The sequence below is a fragment of the Myodes glareolus genome, chromosome 1 (assembly GCF_982192425.1).
Source record: "Myodes glareolus chromosome 1, mMyoGla1.1, whole genome shotgun sequence".
In the NCBI taxonomy this organism is placed as follows: Eukaryota; Metazoa; Chordata; class Mammalia; order Rodentia; family Cricetidae; genus Myodes; species Myodes glareolus.
Window position 1 is genome coordinate 74705720 of NC_142026.1, and position 26701 is coordinate 74732420.

The following is a 26701-nucleotide window of genomic DNA, read 5'->3' on the forward strand; positions in this document are numbered from 1 at the left end:
GGGGCACTCCATCACTTTTTAAAGTATAAAAATGTTTAAGACTGGACTGAGGAGGACTAAAAAAATAATAATAAGACAAACCTTAAATGTAAAAATGCAGATGACTTGACAGCAACCCATCTAGGGTCTGTATCCCTAGCCCTGAGCCAGGTCTGATGGCAGATAGCACACTGCCTGTGTTCTGAGAGCTAAGCCTTGAGACTGCAGAAAATGCAATGTGGCAGAGAATCTTTGGGGCCTGTGGGGCTCCAAGGCCAGGGAGCAGTGACACCTGGGATAGAGCAGGTGGCAAAGTCATCATGCAACCTGCTGAGGGCAGAGGAATGCCTCTTCAGAAGGCAGGTGGTGAAGCTAATTACTGAGAGAGGTTGGTTGCAACAAAACAGGGCAGGCCCCTCTCCCTTGTTCTCTCTCTGTGTATCTTGGGGGTCTTTGCCTTAGGCAGGAGAGAGGGACCTGCACACAGGTGGCAAAAAATTAACTGCTTGCAATTGAAAAACTGGGCAAATGTAAAACAGAGAATCTGAGATCATGGTCAGACAAAATCTAACAAAAGAAACTTTTTTTATTAAAAGCTTCCACCTCCTCCCTTCCTCCCACTTCCCTCCCCTCTACTCCCCCCACTCCACCTCCCCATTCTTCTCCAGGCCAAAGAGCAGTCAGGGTTCCCTACACTATGGAAAGTCCAAGGTTCTCCCCGCTCCCCCCAGGTCCACGAAGGTGAGCATCCAAACAGAAAAGGCTCCCACAAAGCCCGTTCATGCAGTAGAATCAAAGCCCAGTACCATTGTCCTTGGCTTCTCAGTCAGTCTACACTGTCAGCCACATTCAGAGAGTCTGGTTTGATCACATGCTCCATCAGTTCCATTCCAACTGGCCTCTGTGATCTCCCATTAGATCTGTCCCACCGTCTCAGTGAACGAACACATCCCTCGCGGTCCTGACTTCCTTGCTCGTGCTCGTGTTCTCCCTCCTTCTGTTCCTCATTAGGACTTTGGGAGCTGAGTCCAGTGCTCCAATGTGGGTCTCTGTCTCTATCTCCATCCATCACCAGATGAAGGTTCTATGGTGAAATGCAAGATATTCATCAGTGTGGCTATGGGATAAGGCCAGTTCAGGCACCCTTTCCTCTGTTGCTCAAGGAACAGGCTGGGAACATCTCCTTGGACACCTGGAAACCCCTCTAGAGTCAAGTCTCTTGCCAACCCTAAAATGGCTCCCTTAATTAAGATATATACTTCCCTGCTCCCACATCCACCCCTCCTTCATCCCAACCATCCCATTCCCTCAAGCTCTCCCCATCCTACCCTTCTCCCTTCTCTCTTCCCATCTCCCCTTATCCTCACCTCACCCCCACCCCCGTGCTCCCAACCCCTGCCCAGCAATTTTGTCAACTTCCAATATCCAGGAGGATAACTGTATGTTTTTCTTTAGGTTCACCTTCTTATTTAGCTTCTCTAGGATCACGAAGTATAGGCTCAATGTCCTTTGTTTATGGCTAGAATTCACTTATGAGTGAGTAAATACCATATTCCTCTTTTTGGGTCTGGGTTACCTCACTCAGTAAAGCGTTTTCTATTTCCATCCATTTGCATGCAAAATTCAAGATGTCATTGTTTTTTTACCACTGAGTAGAACTCTAAAGTGTATATGTGCCACACCTTCTTTATCCATTCTTCTATTGAGGGGCACCTAGGTTGTTTCCAGTTTCTGGTTATTACAAATAGTGCTGCTATGAGCGTAGTTGAACAAATGCTTTTGTAGTATGATTGGGCATCTCTTGTGTATATTCCCAAGAGTGGAATTGCTGGGTCCTGAGGTAGGTTGACTCCCAGTTTCCTGAGAAGCTGCCACACTGATTTCCACAGTGGTTGCACGAGTTTGCATTCCCACCAACAGTGGATGAGTGTTCCCTTTACAGTAGCACAGACACTAAGAGCAACAATAAAGAAATGGGACCTTCTGAAACTGAGAAGCTTCTGTAAAACAAAGGACACTGTCAAGAAGACAAAACAGCAGCCTACTGAATGGGAAAAAAATCTTCGCCAACCCCACATCAGATAGAAGACTGATGTCCAAAATATATAAAGAACTCAAGACATTAGACATCAAAATTCAAAATAACTCAATTAGGGGCTGCAGAGATGGCTCAGTGGTTAACAGCACTGACTGCTCTTCCAGAGGTCATGAGTTCAATTTCCAACAACCACATGGTGGCTCACAACCATCTGTAATGAGATCTGGCGCCCTCTTCTGGCATGTGGGGATACATGGAGGTAGAATGTTGTATACATAATAAATAAATAAATAAATAAAACTTTTTTTTAAAAAACTCAATTAAAAATGGGGAAAAATACTAAACACATAATTCTCAACAGAAGAATCTCAAATGGTCAAAACACTTAAGAAATTGCTGAACATCCTAAGCCATCAGGGAAATGCAAATCAAAACAACTTGTAATGCTGTCTTACATTAGTAAGAATGACTAAGATCAAAAACATCAATGATAGCTTATGCTGGAGAGGATGTGGAGTAAGGGGAACATTCCTCCGTTACTGGTGGGAATGTAATCTTGTGCTACCACTTTAGAAATCAGTGTGGTGGTTTCTCAGAAAACTGGGAATCAACCAACCTCAGGACCCAGCAATACAATCTTCGGTACATGCCAAAAGAGGCTCAATTGTACCACAAGGGCCTTTGTTCAACTACTCTCATAGCAGCATTATTTGTAATAGCCAGAACATAGGTTAACTGAAGAATGGATAAAGAAAATGTAGTACAATGACACAATGGAGTACCACTCAGAGGGGAAAAAAAAACAATGGCATCGTGAAATTTACATGCAAATGAATGGAACTAGAAAACAACATCCTTAGTGAGGTAATACAGACCAAGAAAGATGAACATAGTATGTACTCAATCATAAGTGGATAACCAGCTGTAAAGCAAAGGATTATAACTACTTTTTAAATTACTTTGTTTCCTGTGCCTATATCTTGTAGACTACTTCCCACTTTCTCTTCTATCAGGTTCAAAGTGGACGGATTAATGTTGATGTCTTTAATCCATTTGGACTTGATTTTTGTGCATGGTGATAGATATGGATCTACTTTCATTTTTTTACAGGTTGACATCCAGTTATGCCAGCACCATTTGTTAAAGATGCTTTCCTTCTTCCATTGTATACCTTTAGCTCCCTTGTCGAAAATTAGGTGTTCATAAGTTTGTGAGTTAATATCTGGGTCTTCTATTCAATTCCATAGGTCGACTTCTCTGTTCTTATGCCAATACCAAGCTGTTTTCAATACTGTAGCTCTATAATAGAGTTTGAAGTCAGGGATGGTAATGCCTCCAGAAGTTCTTTTATTGTATAAGATTGTTTTGGCTATCCTGGGTTTTTTGTTTTGCCATATAAACTTGATTATTGTTCTCTCAAGGTCTGTGAAGAAGTTTGATGGGATTTTGATGGGGATTGCATTGAATCTATAGATTGCTTCTGGTAGAATTGCCATTTTTACTATGTTGATTCTCCCAATCCAAGAGCAGGGGAGGTCTTTCCATTTTCTGGTATCCTCCTCAATTTCTTTCTTCAAAGACTTAAAGTTTTTGTCAAATAGGTCTTTCACTTCCTTGGTTAGAGTAACCCCAAGATATTTTATGCTATTTGTGGCTATCATGATTCTTTAAGTAAACTATTACATATACTATCAAAACATCAAGCCTCAGCTCTTGAAGTCATTATCCTTAGCAGGACACAACGTACATAGGTTTTTAGCAAGCTCTGCCTTTTAACAGGGAATTCACAAGGTTGTAAGGATCCTACCCATGTTCCTGGTGAGTCTGTCCAGGACACAGGGCTCTGATGACAGCCCCTGTCCACTCATTGACACTGCATTTCCTGGGGTCATCCACAGTTTTAAGCACTCATGGGTGAAGCATGTTGCTAAAGTAACCAGGCCCTCATCTTATTGATGACATAAAGATAACCTCAATGTTTCATTGTGAGACCCAGAAGTCAGAAAAGCTCCACTGCTTCAGGAAAGAAGCTCAGCCTTCACTGAGCCTCCATGGAAACATGCATGTGTGTAGAGACTTTTCCATAGCCCCAAGGAACAGAACCACCTTGGCTCCTGCCTTCCTCATTGTAATTAAATCCCAGAGAGAGTGACCATGGAATCATAGCTGGAGTTGGACAACTCCTTGCCTACATTTCAGCTGGTGTGATGCCTGATCTCTGGCCCTTGAAGTGCATATATCATAGGGAATTAATAATATCACAGTTGCCTTACTCAATTGCAGGGAAAAGCACTGTGTGCTTACTAAATTTATATCATTGTAGTAATATATTAAGGGCACATTGCTTCTTCTGTTTTCTTGGGAGCCTAGTGAAGTTATTTCTCTCAGCTTCCAAATGGAACTCAAAACCCACAATCGGGAGGAGGACTTACTCAATGCCAGACAGCTGAAACTTAGGACAATCAATGCTGTTGGCACAACTTCTAACCAATTCAGCTGTGACTTCTCCTTAAAATATTTGCTGTTGCCCAATAAAATGGAATTATGCTAAAAATATCTATTATTTAACTCTCTTCCATTAAACAAGAAACATCCAGAGAGAACTTGCAATGAGGCATCAATATTCCAAAGTCAAAATTAGAAAATTGTCAAGAAAATACAAAGGTCAGCTGTGATGACCTTTTTGGTAAACAGTTTGACTGTGTCTGGAATTAACTAAGAAAAAAGCAGATGAACACCTTTATAAGGGACATTTAATCAGAATTTTAAATATTAATTTAATTAATATTATTTCTACTGGTGGTTTGTCTCAGTGGATGTCTATCCTGGTGTCTGTGGAGGTCACATATGGTCATCAGGTCCCTCAGACCTGTTGTTATGGATAGTGTGATGCAACAAGTGGTTATTGGAAGCTGAAAAAATATCCTCTGGAAGAGCATATTGTGCGTGCATGCACATGCATGTGTGGAAGGGTGTGGATGCATGTACTTCATTCACAGGGAATGAATAATAGGAACTCTGCTACCTTTAATTGAAAATAATTTGATCAAAAGTCAATAATTAAGATCTGAACCTACTTGGTAAAGGATAGAAAATAACCTATTTTCCAAAATATCAAAATACTAGATACAAGTGAATGTACAGGGGGTCAAACAAACATAAAAACTTCACCTAAGATCCAGTCACTTGGATTCTGCCCTATACTGACGTAGATTCAAGACAGAGACTCTTCTACATTTCACCATGAGCTGTTTGTGAAAAGCAACAGCAATTGTCCTCAGCTGGTAAACTCTGGTGGACACACGGGTTTAAAGGACTAAGCCAGCAGAGTCTATCTGACTGTGTGGCCAGCTATTGCGGTGCATGTGGAGTGCCATGGAAGGGGGATATGGAAAAAGGTGGGAGAAGACCCTATCATGACATTACATCCTGGGGAGTTCATATCCACCAGCAAATGTGATGTCTCTGCTGGAACTCTACAAATAACCCATCAGTGTGAGAGAGGACTGATGAGATGCCACGTGAGGCTGTCAGTCACCTGAGGCAAGTTCATCACACGGAGTTCATCCCACCAGGTCAGGTGTTGGTGTGTCGTTTCACGCAGGTCCATAGAGAAAAATGGTCACTACAGGAATAATTTTTACTTTTTCAGAGCAGGAGAGCCAGTTTCTGGTGAATTGCCTTACCTTTGCTTCACGACAGGCTTTCAGATTATTATTACACCTTAACTAGCAAATTTCCGCATACCTAAACCTCTGATCTGAAACTTCCCTAAAGAGATAAATGCCAAAGTCAGAGGACCACTTAGTTTTCTGAGTCCTCCTACAACCGTATATTACTTAGGGTTGAATCTTACAGGAATAACTCAGATAAGCTTTACATATGTCAAACAGAAGGTAGAGAACAAACTTACTGCAAAGACAGATGCTAACACTCCCGCATACAAGCCAGCTGCAATGCTCTGCAGGAACACCACACACAACCAAGAGAGGGCAGCACCTCTTCTCACTGACAATGATGCCTGTTGGAGGGAGAGGTTTAATGACCATGTTAAACCCATGGTCAGGTTGGTGGCCAACACCTTTAATACAAACAGTTGAGAAGCAGAGATAGGAAGATTTCTATGAGTTCCAGCCCAGCCAGGCCTACATAACCAGCTCCAGGACAGCCAGGGTTCCACGGAGAGAGCCTGTCTTAAAACAACAACAAAGTTTAAACCCATAATTATAAGAAAAGATAGCAGATGAAAAAAAATGAAAGATCAGAAACTGAAAATTACAGGATGAAGTGGGTGTGACTCAGGGGTGGAGTATGGTTCAGGAGAAGTAGAATACTGAAGGCCCCGCCATCACTCCTAGCATCAAAAATAAAAGGAAATGAAATGGGTTTACAGAGCTCTCTTTCTCGTAATCTCGGTTGCCAAAGAAATACTAACATGTACTTTGGCAAAGCCCTGAAGAACAAGACCATTACCCTTGAAGTTGAGCCCAGAGACTCCACAGAGGATGTTAAGGCCAAGATCCAAGACAAAGAAGGCATCCCACCTATTAGCAATGTCTGGTATTTGCTGCCCCCAGAGAGAGCATGGCTGTATCCTGGCCAACAGCAAAGCACAGAAAGACTCCCACCCTTATACTGATTCTACCCCTGTGTGGTGAAGAAAGACCTTTAAAAGAAAACACTTTGGAAATCAGTGTGGTGGTTTCTCAGGAAATAGGGAGTCAACCTACCTCAGGATTCAGCAATTTCACTGTTGGGAATATACCCAAGAGAAGCCCAATCATACTACAAAAGCATTTGTTCAACTATGTTCATAGCAGCACTATTTGTAATAGCCAAAACCTGGAAACAACCTAGGTGCCCCTCAATGGAAGAATGCATAAAGAAAGTGTGGCACAAGTACACATTAGAGTTCTACTCAGTGATTAAAAAAATACAATGACATCTTGAATTTTGCATGCAAATGGATGGAAATAAAAAACACTATCCTGAGTGAGGTAACCCAGACCCAAAAAGATGAATATGGTATGTACTCACACATAAGTGGATTCTAGCCATAAACAAAGGACATTGAGCCTATAGTTCGTGATCCTAGTAAAGCTAGATAATAAGGAGAACCCAAAGCAAAACATACATAGATCCTCATGAAAATTGGAAGCAGACAAGATCGCCAGGCAAAAGTTGGGAGCATGGGGGTGGGGGTGGAGTTGGGGGCATGGGAGATGGGAGAGACAAGGAAGAAGGGGAACACGGGGAGAGTTTAGGAAAGCGGGATGGTTGAGATGGAGGAAGGGCAGATATTTGAGTAGGGAAGAAGATATCTTAATTAAGAGAGCCATTTTAGGGTTGGCAAGAGACTTGGCTCTAGTGGTGTACCCAGGTGTCCAAGGGGATGTCCCCAGCAAGATCCTTGGGCAATAGAGGATAGGGTGCCTGAACTGGCCTTGTCCCACAGCCACGCTGATGAATATCTTCAATATCACCATAGAACCTTTGTCCAGCGATGGATAGAGATAGAGACTGAGACAGTATGCCTGAGCTAATGGCAGCTCACCAACTCCAGCTAGACTGGGACTGAACGAGCATGTGATCAAACTGGACTCTCTGAATGTGGATGACAATGGGGGCTGACTGAGGGGCTAATGATAGTCACACCGTCTCAGTGGGCAGATGAACCCCTCACTGTCCTGACTGCCTTGCTCATATTCTCTCTCCGTCTGCTCTTCAACTAGACCTTGGGAGCTCAGTCCAATGCTTTGATGTGGGTCTTTGTCTCTGTCTCCATCCTTCGCCGGACAAAGGTTCTATGGTGATATTCAAGATAGTCATCAGTGTGACTATGGGACAAGGCCAGTTAAGGCACCCTCTCTTTCACCGCCCAGGGTCTTAGCTGGGGTCATCCCCTTGGACTGCTGGGAACCAGTCCAGAGCCAAACCTCCAGGCACATGCTTTACATCCGCATAAATAGGATAAGAGGCCACGCCCCAGTGGACGGCTAACTCAAAAGCTATTGACTGTATGATTTCCTACAGCAGTGTAGTGGCATCAAAGAGCCAACCCATTGCCAGTTTATTCACAAGCACAACACTAACAAAGCCATGCACTGCTGCCCACAAGTGCTGCCCATACCTGCAGCCCTGTGCAGTTAACTGCCTCAAGAATGGTGGCCAACCAACCTGCATCCCAAGAAAGTCAAGCAATGCTGGGAACTTGTTCTGTCCAAGATCCACAGAAATTATTAAGATTATTTTTTTTTCTTACCTGAAGCGGAAGGATTAAGGAAAGTGAAGACAATAGACATGGATCAGTGTATAATCACCTGCCATGACCTTCAGCCCTGACTCTGATCCACATTGCTCAATGAAAAAACTGCCTTCTGTAGTTGCCCTCTGACTTCCATGTAGGAGCTGTGACACACGTGAGTGTACACACATAAAGAATAAATAAGTGTAATATATTATTATCACATACGTGCAATTTAAAGACATAAGTGTAAATAAATAAATAAGTATAATTTAAAGTTGGAATGGAAAGTACACATATCCAAAAATGACAAACAGCCAGAGACAGCAGTGCACATTTGGAACCCATCACTCGAGACTATGAGGAAAGGAATATAAATTTCATTCCATGCAGATGTATACAGCAGGGCCCTTCACAAAAACCTTCAAACATTTTGAACATGAAAAGTACTCACATAAAAATATGAAAAGAAATAAAACAAACACACATATAATTTGTATTTTTATGTGTATTATGTGTCTGCTACATGGTAAGAAACCTGGTCCTGACAAAGATGACAGATGTAACAGACAGGGATGGAGTTATGGAAATGTCACCCATCAAATATTGCCTGAAGAATCTACTGCCAGACCTAGCCACAGTATTGGGGAAGTCAGAGTCTGGTGCCTGAGGAGGGCAGTTCCCCTTTCCTGTGGGGCTGCTCCATTACAACCCTGTCATGGGGAGTTCCTGCCTCCAGAGGCCACACCCTATGTCATCTGTCCCTCCAGGCAGTCTCTGTTGTTCTGCCCATGAGCACAGTCGCATTCTACAGGAGGAGATGCCATGACCTTCACCTTCACAGCCCTGCTCTGTCTGGGTGAGATGTGGAGATGGGGAGGGGATACCATCATCTAGAAATGGTGCTGCCCCACAGCCCAGCACTGGCCCATCAGGAAACCCCAGAGTTTCAGGGGGTTCTGAAGAGGGGAGGACCTGCTCAAGCCTCAGGGACAAACCTCTCACAGGGAACTCTCTTCCAGGACTGACTCTGGGCCTCGGAACCCCAGTGCTGGCAGGTGAGTGGGTGTCTGCAGATGTCCTGACCTGCACCTCTCATCATCCCCAGGAGCCCTGCCTGGGCAGTGAGGACGGAAACAGCACACGTGCGCTGGGGTGGACGGAGGGTCGGGATTGGGGTTGCAATCTTAGGATGGCTGTCCTGAGTCCTAGCTGCTCTTTTCTTGCAGGAGTCCTTCCTAAGCCTGTCCTCAGAGCACAGCCACACTCTGTGGTCTCCGAGCAGAATAAGGTGACCTTCTTGTGTGAGGGAGCCACAGGAGCCAAAGAGTATAGATTTTATAAAGAACTATACCAATATCCATGGCACAGAGAAATTTCACAGAATCCTAAGAACAAGAATGAATTCTCAATCTCAGAATTAGACTATCACCACGCACGGCGATATTACTGTCAATATCGGACCCTTAATGGATGGTCAGAATACAGTGACCCCCTGGAGCTGGTGGTGACAGGTGAGAGGACACAGTCTGTTCAGTGAGTATGCCCACCCCCTCACAACCATGGAACATAATGAGACTATCGAGGACACTTAACTGATTCCTTCTTCTCTCCTAGGATTCTACAGTAAACCCAGGCTGTCAGCCCAGCCCAGCCCTGAGGTGACTGAGGGAGGGAATGTCACCCTCCAGTGTGATTCACAGCAGGCCTTTTACTGTTTCAGTCTGACTAAGGAAGGACCACAGCAGCTGTTCCAGACACTGGACTCACAGTGTATCACCTCTACTGGGCAGTACCAGGCCCTGTTCTCTGTAGGCCCTGTGACCTCAAGTCAAAGGTGGATATTCAGATGCTACAGCTTTGTCAAAAACAGACCTCAGGTGTGGTCAAAACCTAGTGATCCCCTGGAGCTCCTGGTCTCAGGTGAGGAATCCTAGCCTTTCCCTAGAATGATGCTGAAATAATACAAGTGCTCAGAGAGGCCTTGGTGTGTGGTGTGTGTGAGGAGCCAGGGCTTCTGAGTCCATTAACACAGAACACGGAAGACAGTGGTCACAAATACAGAATCCAAGGCAGACAGTGACAGCAAAGCCCAGGAGATCCAGGACAGATGAATTTTCATGGAGCCTTGTGTTAGTCTAGATCAGTTCAAGTATCATTATCCACAAGAAGACAGTAAACTCATAGAAGAGAGGGAGGAGCCAGAACTCTGAGGACACCAGGAAAACAGGGCCCACAGAATCAACTAAGCAGGGATCACGAGGGCTCACAGAGACTGAGGCAGCAACCACAGAGTCTACATGGATCTGCCTTAGGCCCTCTGCACACATGCTGTGGTTGATTAGCTTGGATTTTTGCTGTTGTTTGTTTGCTTGATTGTTTGTTGGTTTGTTTTGGAGTTCACTGTATTGCTCTGACTATCCTCACACTTTAGGCCAGGCTAGCTTTGGATTCACAGAGATCTGCCTGCATCTACCTCCTGGTGTTGGGGATTAAAGGAATGCACCATCACTGACTGGAGAGCTTGGTGATTTTGTTAGATTCATAACAACGGAAGTGGGGAAGTCTTTGACTCTCGCCTGCACGTGTGATCTTTTTCCTCCTACTGGGTCATGTTGTCCACCTTAATATGAGGGTGTGTGACTAGTCTTATTGAATGCTGCTATGCCATGTTGCATTAATATCACCTGGAAGGCTGCACTTTTCTGAAGGGAAATGCAGCAGTGGTTCTCAGAAGAGAAGAGGTGAGGAAGCTGCTGCTGGGGTATATTGTATGACAGAAGAATTGATTAGAAAGAAAAAAGGAGTGCCATCCAAAGTGACTTTTTCTGTGCCACTTTCAGACAGACTCACCTCCTTCTCTCTTCCTTCCTTGTAGGGACCCTCCACAAACCCACCATCAAGGCTGAGCCAGGATCTGTGATCACCTCAGGAAGTCCCATGGACATCTGGTGTCAGGGGACCCTGGATGCAGAAATCTATGTTCTGCATAAAGAGGGAAGCCAAAAGCCCTGGGGTACACAGACCCCAGAGAAGCCAGAGAACAAGGCCAAGTTCTCCATCCCTTCTGTGACCTACCTAGATGCAGGGCAGTATCGCTGTTACTGTTACAGTTCTGATGGCTGGTCAGAGCACAGTGACACCCTGGAATTGGTGGTAACAGGTGAGGGAACAGGCAGGGTCTCAGCTCCAGTCTCTGCTCTCAGGTGAAGCCGCAGGGCGATTGGTAATGAATGTGATTGGCTGAACTCCCCTATCACTCAAGTGTATTCCCCTTCCTCAGCCTCCATTGTGGCTGTGTGAGTTCGTGTAACAGTCTGCCACCTTCTGTCCTAGGAATCTACAACATTAATCCCTGCCTGACAGCCCTGTCCAGTCCTGTGGTGACCTCAGGAGGGAACATGACTCTCCAGTGTGTCTCAGGGGAGAGATATGACAAGTTCATTCTCACCAAGGAAGATCAGAAGTTCCTCAGATCCATGGACTCACAGTATATTCCCAGTCAAATGCATTACCAAGCCTTGTTCTCTATAGATCATGTAACACCAGATCACAAAGGGACATTCAGATGTTATGGTTACTACAAGCAGACCCCACAGCTGTGGTCAGTACCCAGTGACCCCCTGAAAATACACATCTCTGGTGAGTCACCCCCATCATTGACCATTCATTTTCTGAACCCCGATGCCCTTTGACATGGAAGTGTCCCACTGGGTAGTTGCAGATAAAGAGTGAGAAAGGAAGAGCCTGGTTCCTGAGCCAGAGCCCCAGCCCTGGGTAGAAGCAGTGACAGGTGCAGGGCAGGAGGGGAGATGATAAGCGCTTGGTAAAAACCAGCTCCCCACCTTCCCTCTAGGCCTCTCCAAAAAGCCCTCCCTAGTGACTCACCAAGGCCATGTCCTGGACCCTGGAAAGCACCTCACCCTGCAGTGTTGCTCTGACATCAACTATGACAGATTTGTCCTGTACAAATTGGGGGGTGCTGACTTCATCCAGGAGGATGGCCAGTGGACTCAGTCCGGTCTCTCCTTGGCCAACTTCACACTGGGCTCTGTGAGCAGCTCTACTGGAGGCCGGTACAGATGCTATGGTGCTCACAACCTCTCCTCTGAGTGGTCAGCCTCTAGTGACCCCCTGGACATCCTGATCTCAGGTGAGGAACTAAATAGATTCCCTCGGGTATCCAGCCTCTACTAGGGCTCTCTTTGGGGAATTAAGGAGGTGATGGCTGGGATGAGGGACAGGGATCTTATTTGAGAATAGATGAAGAGACAGGGAAGCAGGAGAGGATCTCAGGCAAAGAAAAGAAACATAGTCCTAGGTGTTCATGGAAGATCCAGATGTGTCAGCTCAGAACATTGAAGGCAGCCTCTCATCCTCTCTCTTCTTTAGGACAGTTTCAGGCCCATCTTTCCCTCTCAGTGGAGCCGAACTCCACAGTACACTCTGGAGACAACGTTACCCTGTTGTGTAAGACGGCATACAGAGTGGACACTTTCATTCTGTCCAAGGAGGGAGCAGCACCCCAACCCCAGAGACTAAAACCAAAGTTCCATGTTTGGGAGTTCCAGGCAGAATTCTCCATGAGTCCTGTGACCTCTGACCTCTCGGGCACCTACAGGTGCTATGGTTCTCAATACTCATCTCTCTACCTGTTGTCATATGCCAGTGCCCCTGTGGAGCTCACTGTCTCAGGTGAGGTGACCCTAAACTGTCACGGTGATTCATAATCCAAACCCTAGGAGAATCCTTAACTTTGGGGGGACTAAGGGGACAATAGGCAAGGTTAGTCATAAGGCACTTTCCCTGTCAGAGAAATGGATACCAGCAGGGGTCCCTCAGGAAATGTTCACTCCATCCTCTGTTGCAGTCTAGGTTTGGAGTAGACAACATGAGGATCTTGAAGAGGTTACAGGGCAGATGTAGAAGAGTGAACAGTGGCAAGTACCTGGGTTAGCATCTAGCCCTTACCCTCCAATTGTTCTGTTTCATAGGACCCTCTGAAGCCTTTAACCCACCGCCCTCAAGGCCTGTGCCAGCTGGTGAGTATCGGGCACCTCAGTGCAGGGAGTATGTCAATCTCCAAAGCCCTTATTTCTCTGTCACTTCAGCTTGTGAGGGAAGGAGACAAGCAGAGATTCCAACAGACCCCAGAAGACCAGGACTTAGAGGTTGGGGTACAGAAGGTGGCATTCAGAGAGACATGTTCTGGTTCATTCTGGAGGATGGGCCAGGTGGGTGAGATGGACGTTACCTGCCCATCCTACCTCTAAGACCCTAAGAACAAGTCTCTCACCTGCATGGAAGAAGGCAGGCCCCAGAGAGCTAATATGAACTCTATTGGAAGGTGGGTCCTGATGGGCAATAACTAGTTATGGGCTTGATAAATCTACTTCTGGAGATGCTGACTTGAACAAGTCCTTCCTGTTCTGAACTGGCTGATGTTTCTCTGAATATAGGCGGGGCACATGTCTAAGTTTCTGTCTGACCTCGGCTGGCACCTCTACTGTGAGAGAGGCGGCCTCCAGAACTTGATTCAGCAGTGGGTCTGCCCCACAGTGGTGGTGCCATGTGCAAGGGTGGGGCACAGAGCCATGGGAGGGCATTTAGGATGAAACTCAGCTTAGGTAGAGAGAAAAGAGCTGGAAGTCAGAGTCCCTGGGTTCAACTCCCAGCTCTGCCATTTACAGTCATGATCTGAGGCAGGTAGGTGAACTGTCTGGATAAGAAAACAGACAATTCCTTGCTGCACGACTGTGAGGATGGGAGATGATGAGTGCAAAGGTCCAATAGGACCTGTAACCCAGTAGGTGCTCAGATAAGCATCAACAGTCCCCACTCATGATGTCACTTGTGCCTCAGGACTGGAAAGATACCTGCAGGCTCTGATCGGAGTTTCTGTGGCCTTCCTCCTGATCCTCTTCATCCTTGTCTTCCTTCTTCTCCGACGAAAGCATCAGGGCAAATTCAGGAAGGAAAGTGAGTACGGTCTGGGTGACCTGGGTCTCATGTGATGATAAGTTCCCCTGTGAAAGCCCAAGCAGGGGATCAGGACACCAACCCTAGGGAAACCTCAAACTGGGGCTGGGTCGTTTAGAAATGCTTGCAGATCTCAGATCGGAAAGAACATGATCTCAGAACCTGTGCAACGTCAGGCATTCTGTGAGCTTTACCATGTCCTGTTACATTGGCTCACTCACCCATGTTGTAAAGGTCCCTTCCTTCCTTCCCTGTACGTGCCTGGAGGAGGGACTTCCTCCTCTCCTAGATGAGACTCTGCTCTCTCTTGCAGCCCAGGAAGAGACAGAATTGCAGCTTCCTGCAGGAACTACAGTGCCAACAACCAGAGATAAGGGCCCCCAGAAGAGGTAACTCATGGCCAGAGACCTAGAGCCTCACCTCCTAGACACCTCACTGCTGACTGACATCCCCTTGTCTTTCCAGATCCAACCCAGCTGCTGCCACCCAGGAAGAAAGCCTTTGTGAGAGAAAGAGGGTCCTGGGGAGGGAGATGTCTGAGGTCTCAGCACTGCAGGGGTGGTGCCCAGGCTCTGGGGTCTTTTCTGTTTGTGTCTGAACTTCACACTATAGACCCAGGTGTATCTAAGCCCTGGTTCTCTGTCCCCACCTGGGCAAGGCAGGAAACTAGGGGCCCTACTCTCTGGTTGGGAGACATTCTGTTTTTTCTGCCATGACAGATGCTTCAGTGGAGGACATGAAACCTGAGAATGGTGATGAGCTGGACAGTTCGGTGAGGTCCCTGACTCCATCTGCAGTGCTAAGAACATAGGGCCCAGTTTAGTCCAGGGGCCATCTTTGTTCTCCCTCTCTTGGCCCTCAACAACATCCAGAGCTGACTACTCTCTTCTGCAAGCACCTGCCTCCTCTGTGCTGTGGCCTCACCCTCTCCTGGTTTTCCCAGCTTCATGTGTCTTCATGTGTCTATTGTCTGCTTTCTGTCTCCTTGGCATCTGTCTGGTTGTCCTCTGAGGGGACATCCAGAGAGAAAGGCCCAAAGAAACATCTAACAACTGCAGGCAGGAACCAAAGGAGCTTGGGCAAAAACATGTGGGGGGTTGTTTTATGTTTGTGGGTATTTTACAAACACAAATGTCTCTGCATCACATGCCTGCATGGTGCTCCCAGAGGCCAGAAGAGAGTGTCAGATACCCCGGAACTAGAGTTACAGATGAATGTAGGTCACCATGTAGGTTTTGGGAACCAAACCTGAATCCTCTATAACATAGTGCTCTTAACCACAGAGACATCTATTGCCCCCAAAAACAAGTTTTCAGGAAGATGGACTGTGTGGGTACAGCCAAGACAGCAAGCGTTAGAGTGTCAGGATAAGAGGCCAGAACTATAGGAAGTCCCAGAATATTCCATCAGGGATGCTATCATCTAAATGGGTCACTCTGGCCATGTTGTGGAAAACTGACCAGAGGAGAGCCCTAGGGGAGCAAGGTGACACTATCTGTACCTCACTACTTCCCTGCTACAGAGACCACCTGAGGAAGACCCTCAGGGAGAGACATATGCCCAGGTGAAACCCTCCATGCACAGGAGGGCAGAAGCTGGCCTACCTTCTGTCCTGTCAAGAGAAGTCCTGGAAACAAAAGATGGAAACAAAACAGAAGAGGGCAGAGAGATGGACACTCAGGTTGGTTCTGTTCTCTCCAGGCCTTCAGCATCCCCCAGGCCTTCAGCATCCCCAGGCCTTCAGCATCCCCCAGGCCTTCAGTATCTCCCAGGCCTTCAGCATCCCCCGGGCTTTCAGCATCCCCCAGGCCTTCAGCATCCTCCAGGCCTTCAGCATCCCCCAAGCGAACCATATATCCTCCCCTCCTCTCTCTCCCACTCCAGGCTGCTGATTCTGAGGAGCCCCAAGATGTGGTCTATGCCCAGCTGTGTAGCAGGTCACTCAGACAGGGGACAGCTGTACCTCCCCGCTCCCAGTCAGGGGAAGCCACGGAGGAGCCCAGTGTATATGCTGCCCTGGCAGTCACTCGACCAGGTTCTGTTCCCGATGACAAGGAGCAATGACCTTCGCCTGCCAAGAGTCCTCACAGAGACCTCCAGACATTCTGGGAACCCTTGCAAACCTGACTGTGCTATAACTAACATCATACATTCTGGAAATAAAATAGATTTCTTAATAATCAAGTGTAATGAGAAGTGAAATAGAACAGAAGGGTTTTACACTGAGTACTAATTTTAATGACATTTCTCATCAAACCTGTGCTATGAGAAAATGTACAGGCATAGTTGCCCAGATCCATAATCCCAACCCCTGGGAGGCTGAGGCAGGAGAATTGCCTTTGTTTTGTTGTCTTCTTGGGATACCTAGTGAATTTCATGCCAGCCTGGGCTACAGAGAGATGTTCAAACAACATTAACCACCAAAGGCCAGGGTAGAGGTACACACCTGAAATCCTAGCACTTTGGAGGCGTGAACAAGAGATTAAGAAGTCAAGGCCATCTTCACCTACATAGTAGAGGAGTTAGCCGCCAGCCTGGAACACAGGTGGCACTGTTTTAAAATAAATAAATAGGCCAGGCGTGGTGGTGCACGCCTTCAATCTCAGCACTGAGGAGGTAGAAACAGGCAGGCCTCTTTGAGTACAAGGCCAACTGGTCTATAGTGAGTTCTATGTAGCCAGGGCAACATACAGAAACCTTGTCTCAAAGAATAAACAATAAAATAGGGCCAGTGAGATGGCTTACCCAGTAAAGGTACTTTCCCAAGCCTGATATCCTAAATTCAAAAAGCAGGAATAGGGGAGTAAGAAAACTAACTCCCCCCATGAATTGTTCTCTGACCTCCACCTAAGTCTTTAGTGTCCTCCGTGTTAAGTATTTTTCCTGGCCAACAAACCTCTCCGCCAACGCAAATAATCCCAGTCAGACTAAATCAGACCAAATTAAAAGATGCCCAGGTTTAATGGATGGCAATACTCAGGGAGAGGGGAATAGAGAGAAGGGGAGACCACAGGAACCGGGAAACCACGTGTTCATTCTCGGCGGGGGGGGGGGGGGGGCAGGGGGCAGGGGACAGTTTAAATAGCCTGTGGGAGTGGTTTTGACCTTCCCTGGGGAGGGGTTACCCTTTGGCAGCTTTTCTTGACCCTCCTTGGGGAGAGGTCACCGTTTGGTGGGATTTCTTGGTGGTGGAGTTTGGACTGAGGCAACTCACAGTGGAGGGAGCTTATGCCAGGAGCTGAGGTGAAGCCCCCAGCTAAATACTCCCCACACCCAAGAAGTAAATAAAACACTTTTGAAAATAAACTAATAATCACAAATGAAAGCTGGGTATGGTGGGGGTAGGACTGTAATCCCAACAGGGTTGCCTCAAACATGCTATTCTTCTGTTTCCGTTCCTGACATGTACAAACATACATTAATTTTATTTTTTAAAGGTTTGTCTTATTTATGTGTACTTATATGCATCTGTGTGCTTTTATGCCATGTGTGTATGGGCATAAAGCCGGAGTTATAGGTGTTTGTGAGCTACATGCTGTGGGTGCTGGGAGTAAACTCAGGTCCACAGCAAGAGCAGTGCACGCTCTTAACCACAGAGCCATCTGTCCAGCCTCGCTACATTTGTTAAAATGTATTAACAGCAGAACACTATGAACAGTTTCATACCAACATATTAGGAGCTGTACATGAAATGGACAGATCCCTTGATGTCAATGAAAGCTATTTTATTGCTTACAAAGCCTGGGGGAGGGGAGACTGTTGGCAGTATGTAGAACAAATGAAAAAGTGTCATTTAAAAAATGACTAACAAAACTAAATACAAAATCTGAGTAACTTCCCACACATTGAACACACTGTCACTAGAAAAGTTCCCCTTTGGAAATTCTTTCTGGAAGTTAGTGATTTTTTTCCAAATGTCTGTGCATTTGAAATAAAGACATTATGAAATTAGAGAAAGAGGAAATATAAACGAATGTAGTTTACCAAGCCAGAAAATAATTATTAACAAAACCTGACAAAGGAAACCTGATTAAGAAAACCTAGGAAGAAAGTTTTTTTTTTAAATATTTATTTATTACGTATACAATATTCTGTCTGTTTGCGTGTATGCCTGCAGGCCAGAAGAGGGCACCTCATTACAGATGGTTGTGAGCCACCATGTGGTTGCTGGGAATTGAACTCAGGACCTTTGGAAGAGCAGGCAATGCTCTCAACCCCTGAGCCATCTCTCCAGTCCCCAGAAGAAAGTTTTTTCACATCAGCCTACACGTGACCCCTTAAAAAAAATTAATGATCCAGCAACCAGGGAGCCTGAACAGGAATGACCTAGATCCCCTGCATATGCATTACAGTTGTGTAACTTAATCTTCTCGTGGGACTTCTAAAAGTGGGAGCAGGGGCTGACTCTGACTCTTGCCTGCTTTTGGACCCCATTCCTCCTACTGGATTGCCTCATCCAGTATTAATAGAAGAGGAGATGCCTAGACTCACTGATAGACCATGGCTGGCTGATATTCAAGGGAGGTCCTCCATTTTCTGAATAGAAACAAAGGAGGACTGGATGGGTGGGGTTCGGGTTTGTGGGTGACGAACTGGGAGAAGAGGAGAAAGGAGAAGATTGGGATGTGAAAACAAAAAAGAAACAAAAATAAGGTTCAGCAAAAAAAAAAAAAAAAAAGAAAGAAAAGAAATTAAGAGCATCACAACCACACTGATGGTGATGGTTTTTCTTTTCTTTCTTACTTTTTTAATATTGGTTTAATTTTGTTTTAAAGTGAGTAGCTTAAAATTTAAAACTTGCTGGGCATGACGGCACAATCCTGACATCACAGCTACTTCAGAGGCTGACACAGGAGGATATAAAATATAAAATCCACTTTAGCTGCAGAGTGAGTTCAAGGTCATTCTGGACAAATTAACAAGATCCAGTCTCAAAATAAAGTTTAAAGGGCTGGGATATAGCACTTGTCTGGTATTCAGAACTCAATGACTTATCCTGGAAGGTTTATTTCCTGGTTCTGTTATCCCTTCTTTTCCTTGTTTAATGTACATCAGACATGATACAACCCAGCAGACCTCAAACTTGCAATTTAATTGCTGGTGAACTTGAACTTCTGATCATCCTAGTCCAGTCTCCTAAATACCTGACTCACAGGCTTAGGCTGCCTTGCCCAGCTCCGGGTCCTTTTCTGACCGTTTGTTGTTCTTTGCCTTTTTTGTGCCAGTGACAATGCCGGTTGTGTTGCTGTGGTTCTAGATTTATAATCTGAAGTTGGGTGTTGATACCACCACCATCACTGTTTAGAATGTTTCCATCTTGGAGGTATTTCGTTTTTTTCATATGTATCTTAGGTTAGACTCTGTCTTTTGAGTTTTATGTAGCTAACTGGCCTGGAATTTCATATACCAGACTGTCCTCAGTCACTGGCCTTCAGGATATTGGGAGAAGCATTCATCACCAAATGCACTTTAGGATTTTCTAGTTCTGTGAAGGATGTCATTGGGGACATTCACAGGGATTGTGCTGAATCTCTACATCGCTTTGGTTCATATAGCCATTTTCACACTGCAGACCCACAGAGAAAAATCTTTCCATCTTCTGTTGTCAATTTCATGTTGTGTTGTGGAGCCACAGGTTCTCCACTTTTGGGGGGAATTGGCAGAGCCGTAAATTTGGGTAGGCCGGGTGACTAGTGGACTACAGTCCCCAGCACTGGGATTTGATAACTTTACACAAACCCTGAAACACCCAGCTTTTAACGAGTACAGGGGAACCCAAACTCAGGTCTTATGCTTGCAGTGATGTTTTGCTGACTGAGCCACCTTAACCTTTGAATGTTTGTTCAATTTTAACAAAGTTCACTGGAGTCTTTCACCTCCTTGGCTAGACTTATTTGCAAGGTTTAATTCATGTACTTTTAATTCCATACTGAGGCTATTTTGAACAAACAATGAACTGTGTCTCTTCAACTCTTAAGTGGACATGGGAGATCTTTCCAGTTTCTCTGGGGAGGCTCCAGGGTGGGCTGGAGGTAGACTTCTAAATTCCTAGTGTGAAGTTAAAACCAAAGTACAAGCCTGTTGTCCACCACCACTGTACACCTAACCCACCACCAACCATTTGTAGGGGAGTAGTGAAAGGAGAGAGATTGGGGTCTGGACAGGCAATGTAGATGGGCTGCATGCATTCTCATACTGATGCTCTAAGCCTAGTTGCTTCTGATCTGCACAAGGGTCTTGGGGGAACCTTCCTATTCTCTAGTTGCAAGTTTCTATACCCTGTCCTGCAACAAGGGCTCAGAGATAAAGGGGTCTCAACAGCATAGCCCAGCCTTCTCCCTCACAATAACCTCTGTATGAAATCAACTCCTTGAACAGAGGTTAACAATGGGCTCCTACACCAAGGCAGCTCCCATGTACAGTCTAGCACTTCAATGTACAGCAACAGGGGTGGTGCCTGGAGTCTTTTCTGTTGAAAGCACCGAAGCTTTTACTTTCTAACACTATACTCCTCTAACTACACCTATCAGTCATTCCAGACATATAACAGCCTTGCTCCCTGGCAGATATCCCACTATAGCACTAAAGTAAAGGAAACAAAAGACCAGTCTCTTACAGAAAAACCCAAGTCCTCAAGCTTACCCCCATCCCAAAGTACTCTATTTCAAGATCACTGGCTGCTAACTAGCAGTTTAGCTAAGGGATTAAGACCTAAACCCTAAGCAGAATCCTGAGATCCTGATAGTGTGTGGCCATTGACTCTCAGCTTTGATAAACCCCTTGCTGGCTGGAAGCCACTGAATAACCTTGTCAGCAGGAGCCTGTTTTCTGGAAGGTGACTGTTCCCAGACAATCAACCCAAAATTAATTCCTGCTGAGCTTTTATCCCAAGTGACCTAACCATCAGCTGTGACCTCTGGATAGGGAGGGGTCTGTTGCTTGCAGCCTTTATAATGCTTTTAGATCTTTTCCTGCATTGAAGCCAGCCATTTAACTGACCTGAAATCCTTTCAAGGACTGAAACACATTAGAAAAGTGTCCTTCCTGGACACTTGCTTTTCAATTTCAAGCAGTTCTCACTTCCTCAGAGATGAAACCGCACCCTCTAATCTGACTCAAGCTTCCCAGAAGGCAAAATACAAAATGAGGAAGCCAGCCTCCCTCCTGACCATAAAAACACAAAACTTCAGCTGAAAATTTCTTAAGCTGACCCAGGCAAAGGGCTCACTGGCTTATTTCCTGCTAACCAAAACCACATCTTGAGAAACAATTCACAAAACAAGCCACCTAGCAAGTTTACACCAGTCAACTCCACTGAAGTTCATTCGGCTGCAGATGGCTGGGTTGCCATTTTTCTTTCCACTGTAGCCAAGGTTAACGTAAGAGCCAAGGTTAACATAAGAGCCAAGGTTAACATAAAGCATCTGGTCAAACAAGTTGTACAGTGGCCTGGGCTACATCGAGCAGGGCTTCTTCCTACTGCAGAGACTGTGTTCACAGCAGAGGCACACCAATAAACCAAGTGTTAATTCTGTTTTATTAGCCAACTGGAAAACTAGACAATTCTCCAGTCCAGGGAGACATTAACTTAATCCTCTTCCTCATCATCACCAGCTCCTGCACCACCCTGGCCCTTCTTGGCATTCTTCCTCTTCACTCGGCCTGGTCGGCCACCACCATAAGGAGACCGGAGCGAGAAATCAATGTGCTTTTGAGAGTCCAGACGAACAATGAAGGACGGGATGTTCACCACTTGCTTGCGGACCCTGAACGGGAAAGAACAGATTAAGAGGACAAGGTGAGAGGCAATCAATTTTTGGTCCTGTCCTTGACAGCAGGCTGATGGGCACTTCTGACCTCAGAAGTCTATGGGTAGCCTTGGAACCAGAACCTACACAAATGCTTTAGGTACTAAGGCTCAGACCACCTCTCTGAGAGGTCTCTTTGCCCATAGATGAAGTTGATGAGGGAGAATCTGAGCCTATGTCCTACACAGCTCTCACAGATTGGTGCTCATTTACAGAAGAGTACGCAATTTTCCCTCACCCTAACTTGTCACTTCAGACAGGTTGATTACCAACTCGCAAACTAACAAATACAAATATAGCAATGAGGGTCTGTGTTGGAACTCACACAGTAACTTCCAATGACCCTTTCCCGCCACCCCAACATCATCGCCATCCTCTCCAAGAGAGCACCAAGAGCTATTACCTGTCCAGCTGCTTGCATGCCTGGCAGAGACCTTCGCAAGGTGTACGGCTTGAGCCGCAGTGACGCTTGCGCTGGGCTATGGGGCTGTTCCCAATTCCCCCAAAAGCTTTCATTCTGAACCCTCAGGGTAAGCTCAGATTTGACAGCTCCAAAGGCTACATAGGAGATAGGGACAGCAGCTTAGCAAAGGAAACCAACATTGCAGATAAGGAAGGCAAAGCAAGACTTACAGGCCCAGCTGCAGCTCACCTGATATGACGCTGGCGGATGAGCACACGGGCATGGTGAATAGATTTAGCCAAACCCAGCTTGAAGACCTGGGTCTGCAGCCGCCTCTCCAAGAAATCCTCAATCTTCAGGCCCAGGATGTAATCCAGCTTCATCTTGCCCTCATCCAGCACCCCAATGCGAACAAGTCGCCTCAGCAGAGCATTGCCTGGGGGGGAGGTGTAACCCAAATAAGACCTGACTTCCTCACCTCAGAGCCCCCAGAAGAGGCAAGTTACTACAGCTTCACCCCATTTTTGCAAAGAGCACAGGAGAAAAGAATGACAGGGACGTGCCTAATTGATAACCTTTCTTCTTAGGGCTTCAGGCTTGACACTTATAGTGCCACTGGGTCACCCTTTCAGCAGGCATTATATCACACGTTTACAGCTTTTCACTCAACCTTCATCTCTAAGACAGGCGTTTTAATTTTCAACTTAAGAAAGAAAATATGCTAACTTCACAAGAATCACAGTACCTGGGCAGCTAAGGCAAGTAGAGAACAAAAAATAATTTGGACTACATAGCACAAGACCCACAAGATATATAGAAGAAACAACCCCCATCTATTCTTCAGACTACTATTCTCTTATGAGCTTGAAACACCGTGAGGGTCCAGTCACCTAAGTATAAAGAGCCAAACCAAAAAAAAAAAAATGCACCCAGCATCCTAAAATACAGGCTCAATTTCCGACGTTTTATATAAATACCAGTTAAGACACACAAATACAAAACAATCCCCGAATGGAATATACTATTACGGTTAAACCACCCAAACATAAAACATTCAGTATGAAGAGAGAAACTAAGTGCACACTGAGAAAGCTAAGATACGAGCACGCCCCACCATTAAGATGTTCTGGGTTTTTGGTAGGCTGACTATCCCAGAGCTCTAAAAAAAAAAAAAATAACTCATCTAGCCTCCTGGTGGCACAAGCCGGTATTAAAGTGTTCAACTTCTAATCTGAAATCTGTCAATCAAGAGATAAACTCTTCCTGGTAGTCACCACACGGGAAAGTCTAGCTCTGAATCAAGGCAGTGCCAACACCAAAACTCCAGGGCTTTTCTTTCCTAAACTAGCCAGGTTGTTTCACGATAATAGATCCCTGGGAGGCTACCTTGACTATTTTTTACTTCTGCTTAACAAAACAAAAAACCTCATATTCCTGCAGCTCCCCCATTCTCCTGTAACTAACTCCAAAACATGAATCTGTTTTAACTGTGTTGAAAATTACAAGTCTAGTGAGGTGGCTAACCCGACACTTCTAGATTTCTGCAAGTTTACAGGCCACACATGGCTGCATCTGAGTTCCGGGCCAATTTGCGCCAAATATTTCCCACTAGCCCAATTTGTTCAGCGTCATACCTTCCAGGACCACAATACAGCCCCGAAACTCAACAACCCCGCATGCGACCACCCATTCTTTTTAAAATGGGCCCCATACACACCTTCAAAAAGACGCCGTGGGTCCTTTTCGTCCAGCGTTAGCAGCTCTCGGGCGGCCTTGCGGATCTTGGCCAGGGTAAATTTGACTCTCCACACCTCACGTTTGTTCCGGAGCCCATATTCTCCTACACGTGGTTGAGAGGGAACCACAGAGCCAGAGCCATGGGTTAATACTACACTTGTGACTTTAGAACACAAGACGAATCTAAACCACAATCCTCTGCGGCGACGGCGCCCAGGACGAGCACGTGGGAGATCGACCTCATGACTACCCAACTCTTCCCTCATCCCCAATCCGAAATTCCACCTTGGTCACTCACCGATGAGCTTCAGTTCCTGGTCGAGACGCGACTTCTCAAAGGGTCTCCGGGGGGTCACATAGGTCTTACGACAAACCCAACTTCTGGCAACCGGCATGTTGGCGTCTCTAGGCCTGCCGCGCCTGCGCAAAGGGTTATGTTTGAAATAAAAATGTCGTGAAACATGCGCAGCAATGCCCGGCTAGCACACCACAGCCCCGCACCAACTCGGGCCTAGCGCGATCCGCCTTAGAAAATTTGGAACTGAGATCGTCCCACCACCGTACTGTAATAATGTCCGACCACCTTCTTCCCGCCCCTCTTCCTTAGTGTATACGTTAACTTATAAATGACTCCGTTACCCCCAAAAGCCAACTAGACAGTACGACCGAAGCTCACCTAGGAGCTCACGAGCACGACAAAGAGACACGCTGCCGCAGAATCGCGATCTTATAGTAACGTCGCCTTGTCGTGACGTCACCACGCACCGCTCGGTGCTTCGCCTATCAGAAGCGGGAAAACAATAGAGTAGAGAGGTTGGGCCAGAGCGGCGCTGAGCTTGGCAGACTTACCAGTGAGGTGGTTAGGCTGGCTGAATAGCTGAAACTGGGACGTTCTTGTTTAATCCAATCATTAACGAAACTGCCACTTTTTTTTTTTTTTTTTGGTTTTTTTCGAGACAGAGTTTCTCTGTAGCTTTGGAGCCTGTCCTGGAACTCGCTCTCGTAGACCAGGCTAGCCTCGAACTCATAGAGATCCGCTTGCCTTTGCCTTCCGAGGGCTGGGATTAAAGGCGTGCACCACCACCGCCCGGCGAGGCTGCCAGTTCTAGGGCAAAGGCATAGAATAACGCACTGAAGTTGTCACTTTTTGTTTTAGCAAAGACTCTTGGGAAATTCAGGCCAGCCTTGGTTCCCCACCAATGACTCAGTCTCATGACAATGCCCAGCCCTGGCTTTACAAATGCTAGAATTTTAGGTGTGGGCCATATATTGAAGTATGCATGCTGTGCTGGTTTGTTTTTGTGAGCTTGACACAAACTTAGATATATCTAGAATGAGGAACTCTTAGACAAGAAAATATCCCCATCATCTTGGTATACGTCTCTATTGTTTTTGAGGCAGGGTTTCCCATCAAGTGACTGTGAATTCAAGATCCTCCTGCCTATATTTCCCAAGTGCTGAGTTTACAACCCATTTTCCTGCACATATTTTATTCATTTAGTTGGTACTCCTGCCCACAAGTCTTTCTACTTAGTCCTGGCTGCCCTGGAGCTGACAATGTAGACAGGCCTGGAACTCAAGAGGGATCTACCTGCCTCTGCCTCCCAAGTGCTGGTATTAAAGGCGTGCACCACCACACCTTTATTTATTTTTGAGGAGTAATAGGGTCTATGTAGCTAGCCCTGGCTATCCTGGAATTATGTAGACAGGCTAGCCTCGGACTCATAGGGATGATGTCCCTGCCTCTGTCCGAGTAGCTACGAGGACAGACCTGTAACACTAGGCCTAGATTGGGTAGTCTTTATTTTTATTTCAATTTACATTTATATACTCAGAAGGCAAGGATCTTGCTCATTTAGTCTGGGAAGAGAGAGGAGGGGACAGGTAGACTAGTTTACTATGTGTCATATATTTGATTTTTATTCTTATTTTATTTTACACACATTGGTATTTTGCCTGTATGTTTGTGTGAGGGTGACAAATCCCCTGGAGCTGGAGTTACAGCTGTGAGCTGCCATCTGGGTGCTGGAAATTGAACTTGGATCCTCTGGAAGAGCAGCAGAGCTCTTAACTGCTGAGTCATCTTTCCAGTCCCAATTTTTAACTTTTAAAAATGGTTTAATGTGTTCAGGTGTCTTATCTGCATATATGCACCTGTCCCACGTGTACACCTAGTAACTTCAAAGGCCAGAAGGGGTTAGATGCCCAGAAACTGGAGTTGTGAGCCTGGTGTATGCTGTAAACCATACCCAGGTTCTCTTCAAGAATACCAAGTATTCCTAACCATCTCTCCAGCCCTTATGTATCTGAGACAGGCCTTCCTGGCCTGGAACTTGCTATGTAGACTAGGCTAGCCTTTAACTCAAAGATCCTCCTGCTTCTCCTGAGTACTGGTATTAAATGTATATAGCACCACACCCAGCTCTGTTTTTAATTGTGTATATATGTGCGGGTATATGCACCTGAGTACAATTACTTTTGGAGGACAGAATAGGGTAGCAAATTCCCTGAAA

At 45.9% G+C, this 26701-nt stretch overlaps 2 protein-coding genes across 3 annotated transcripts; one reads left to right on the plus strand and one right to left on the minus strand.

Moving 5' to 3' along the window:
- Nucleotides 1-8999: 8999 nt before the first annotated feature.
- On the plus strand, nt 9000-16420 carry LOC125398802 (paired immunoglobulin-like receptor B). 2 transcript variants are annotated; one of them, XM_087909954.1, is made up of 15 exons: nt 9000-9120; nt 9284-9319; nt 9491-9775; nt 9879-10184; nt 11140-11424; nt 11598-11903; nt 12118-12414; nt 12654-12956; nt 13256-13303; nt 14124-14240; nt 14554-14629; nt 14706-14743; nt 14960-15012; nt 15763-15921; nt 16125-16420. In XM_087909954.1, the coding sequence occupies exons 1-15, from the start codon at nt 9087-9089 to the stop codon at nt 16302-16304; spliced, it is 2523 nt and encodes an 840-aa protein (XP_087766080.1). In that variant the 5' UTR covers nt 9000-9086; the 3' UTR covers nt 16305-16420. The 2 variants fall into 2 exon arrangements, with proteins under 2 accessions (XP_087766080.1, XP_087766081.1); XM_087909955.1 differs by lacking the exon at nt 12654-12956.
- Nucleotides 16421-21758: 5338 nt separating this feature from the next.
- On the minus strand, nt 21759-25012 carry Rps9 (ribosomal protein S9). Its single transcript, XM_048452101.3, has 5 exons — nt 24865-25012; nt 24487-24608; nt 24169-24291; nt 22701-22887; nt 21759-22006 (listed from the first exon to the last, which is right to left on the minus strand). Exons 2-5 carry the CDS (start codon nt 24581-24583, stop codon nt 21829-21831), a joined length of 585 nt encoding a protein of 194 aa, XP_048308058.1. The 5' UTR covers nt 24584-24608; nt 24865-25012; the 3' UTR covers nt 21759-21828.
- Nucleotides 25013-26701: the final 1689 nt, after the last annotated feature.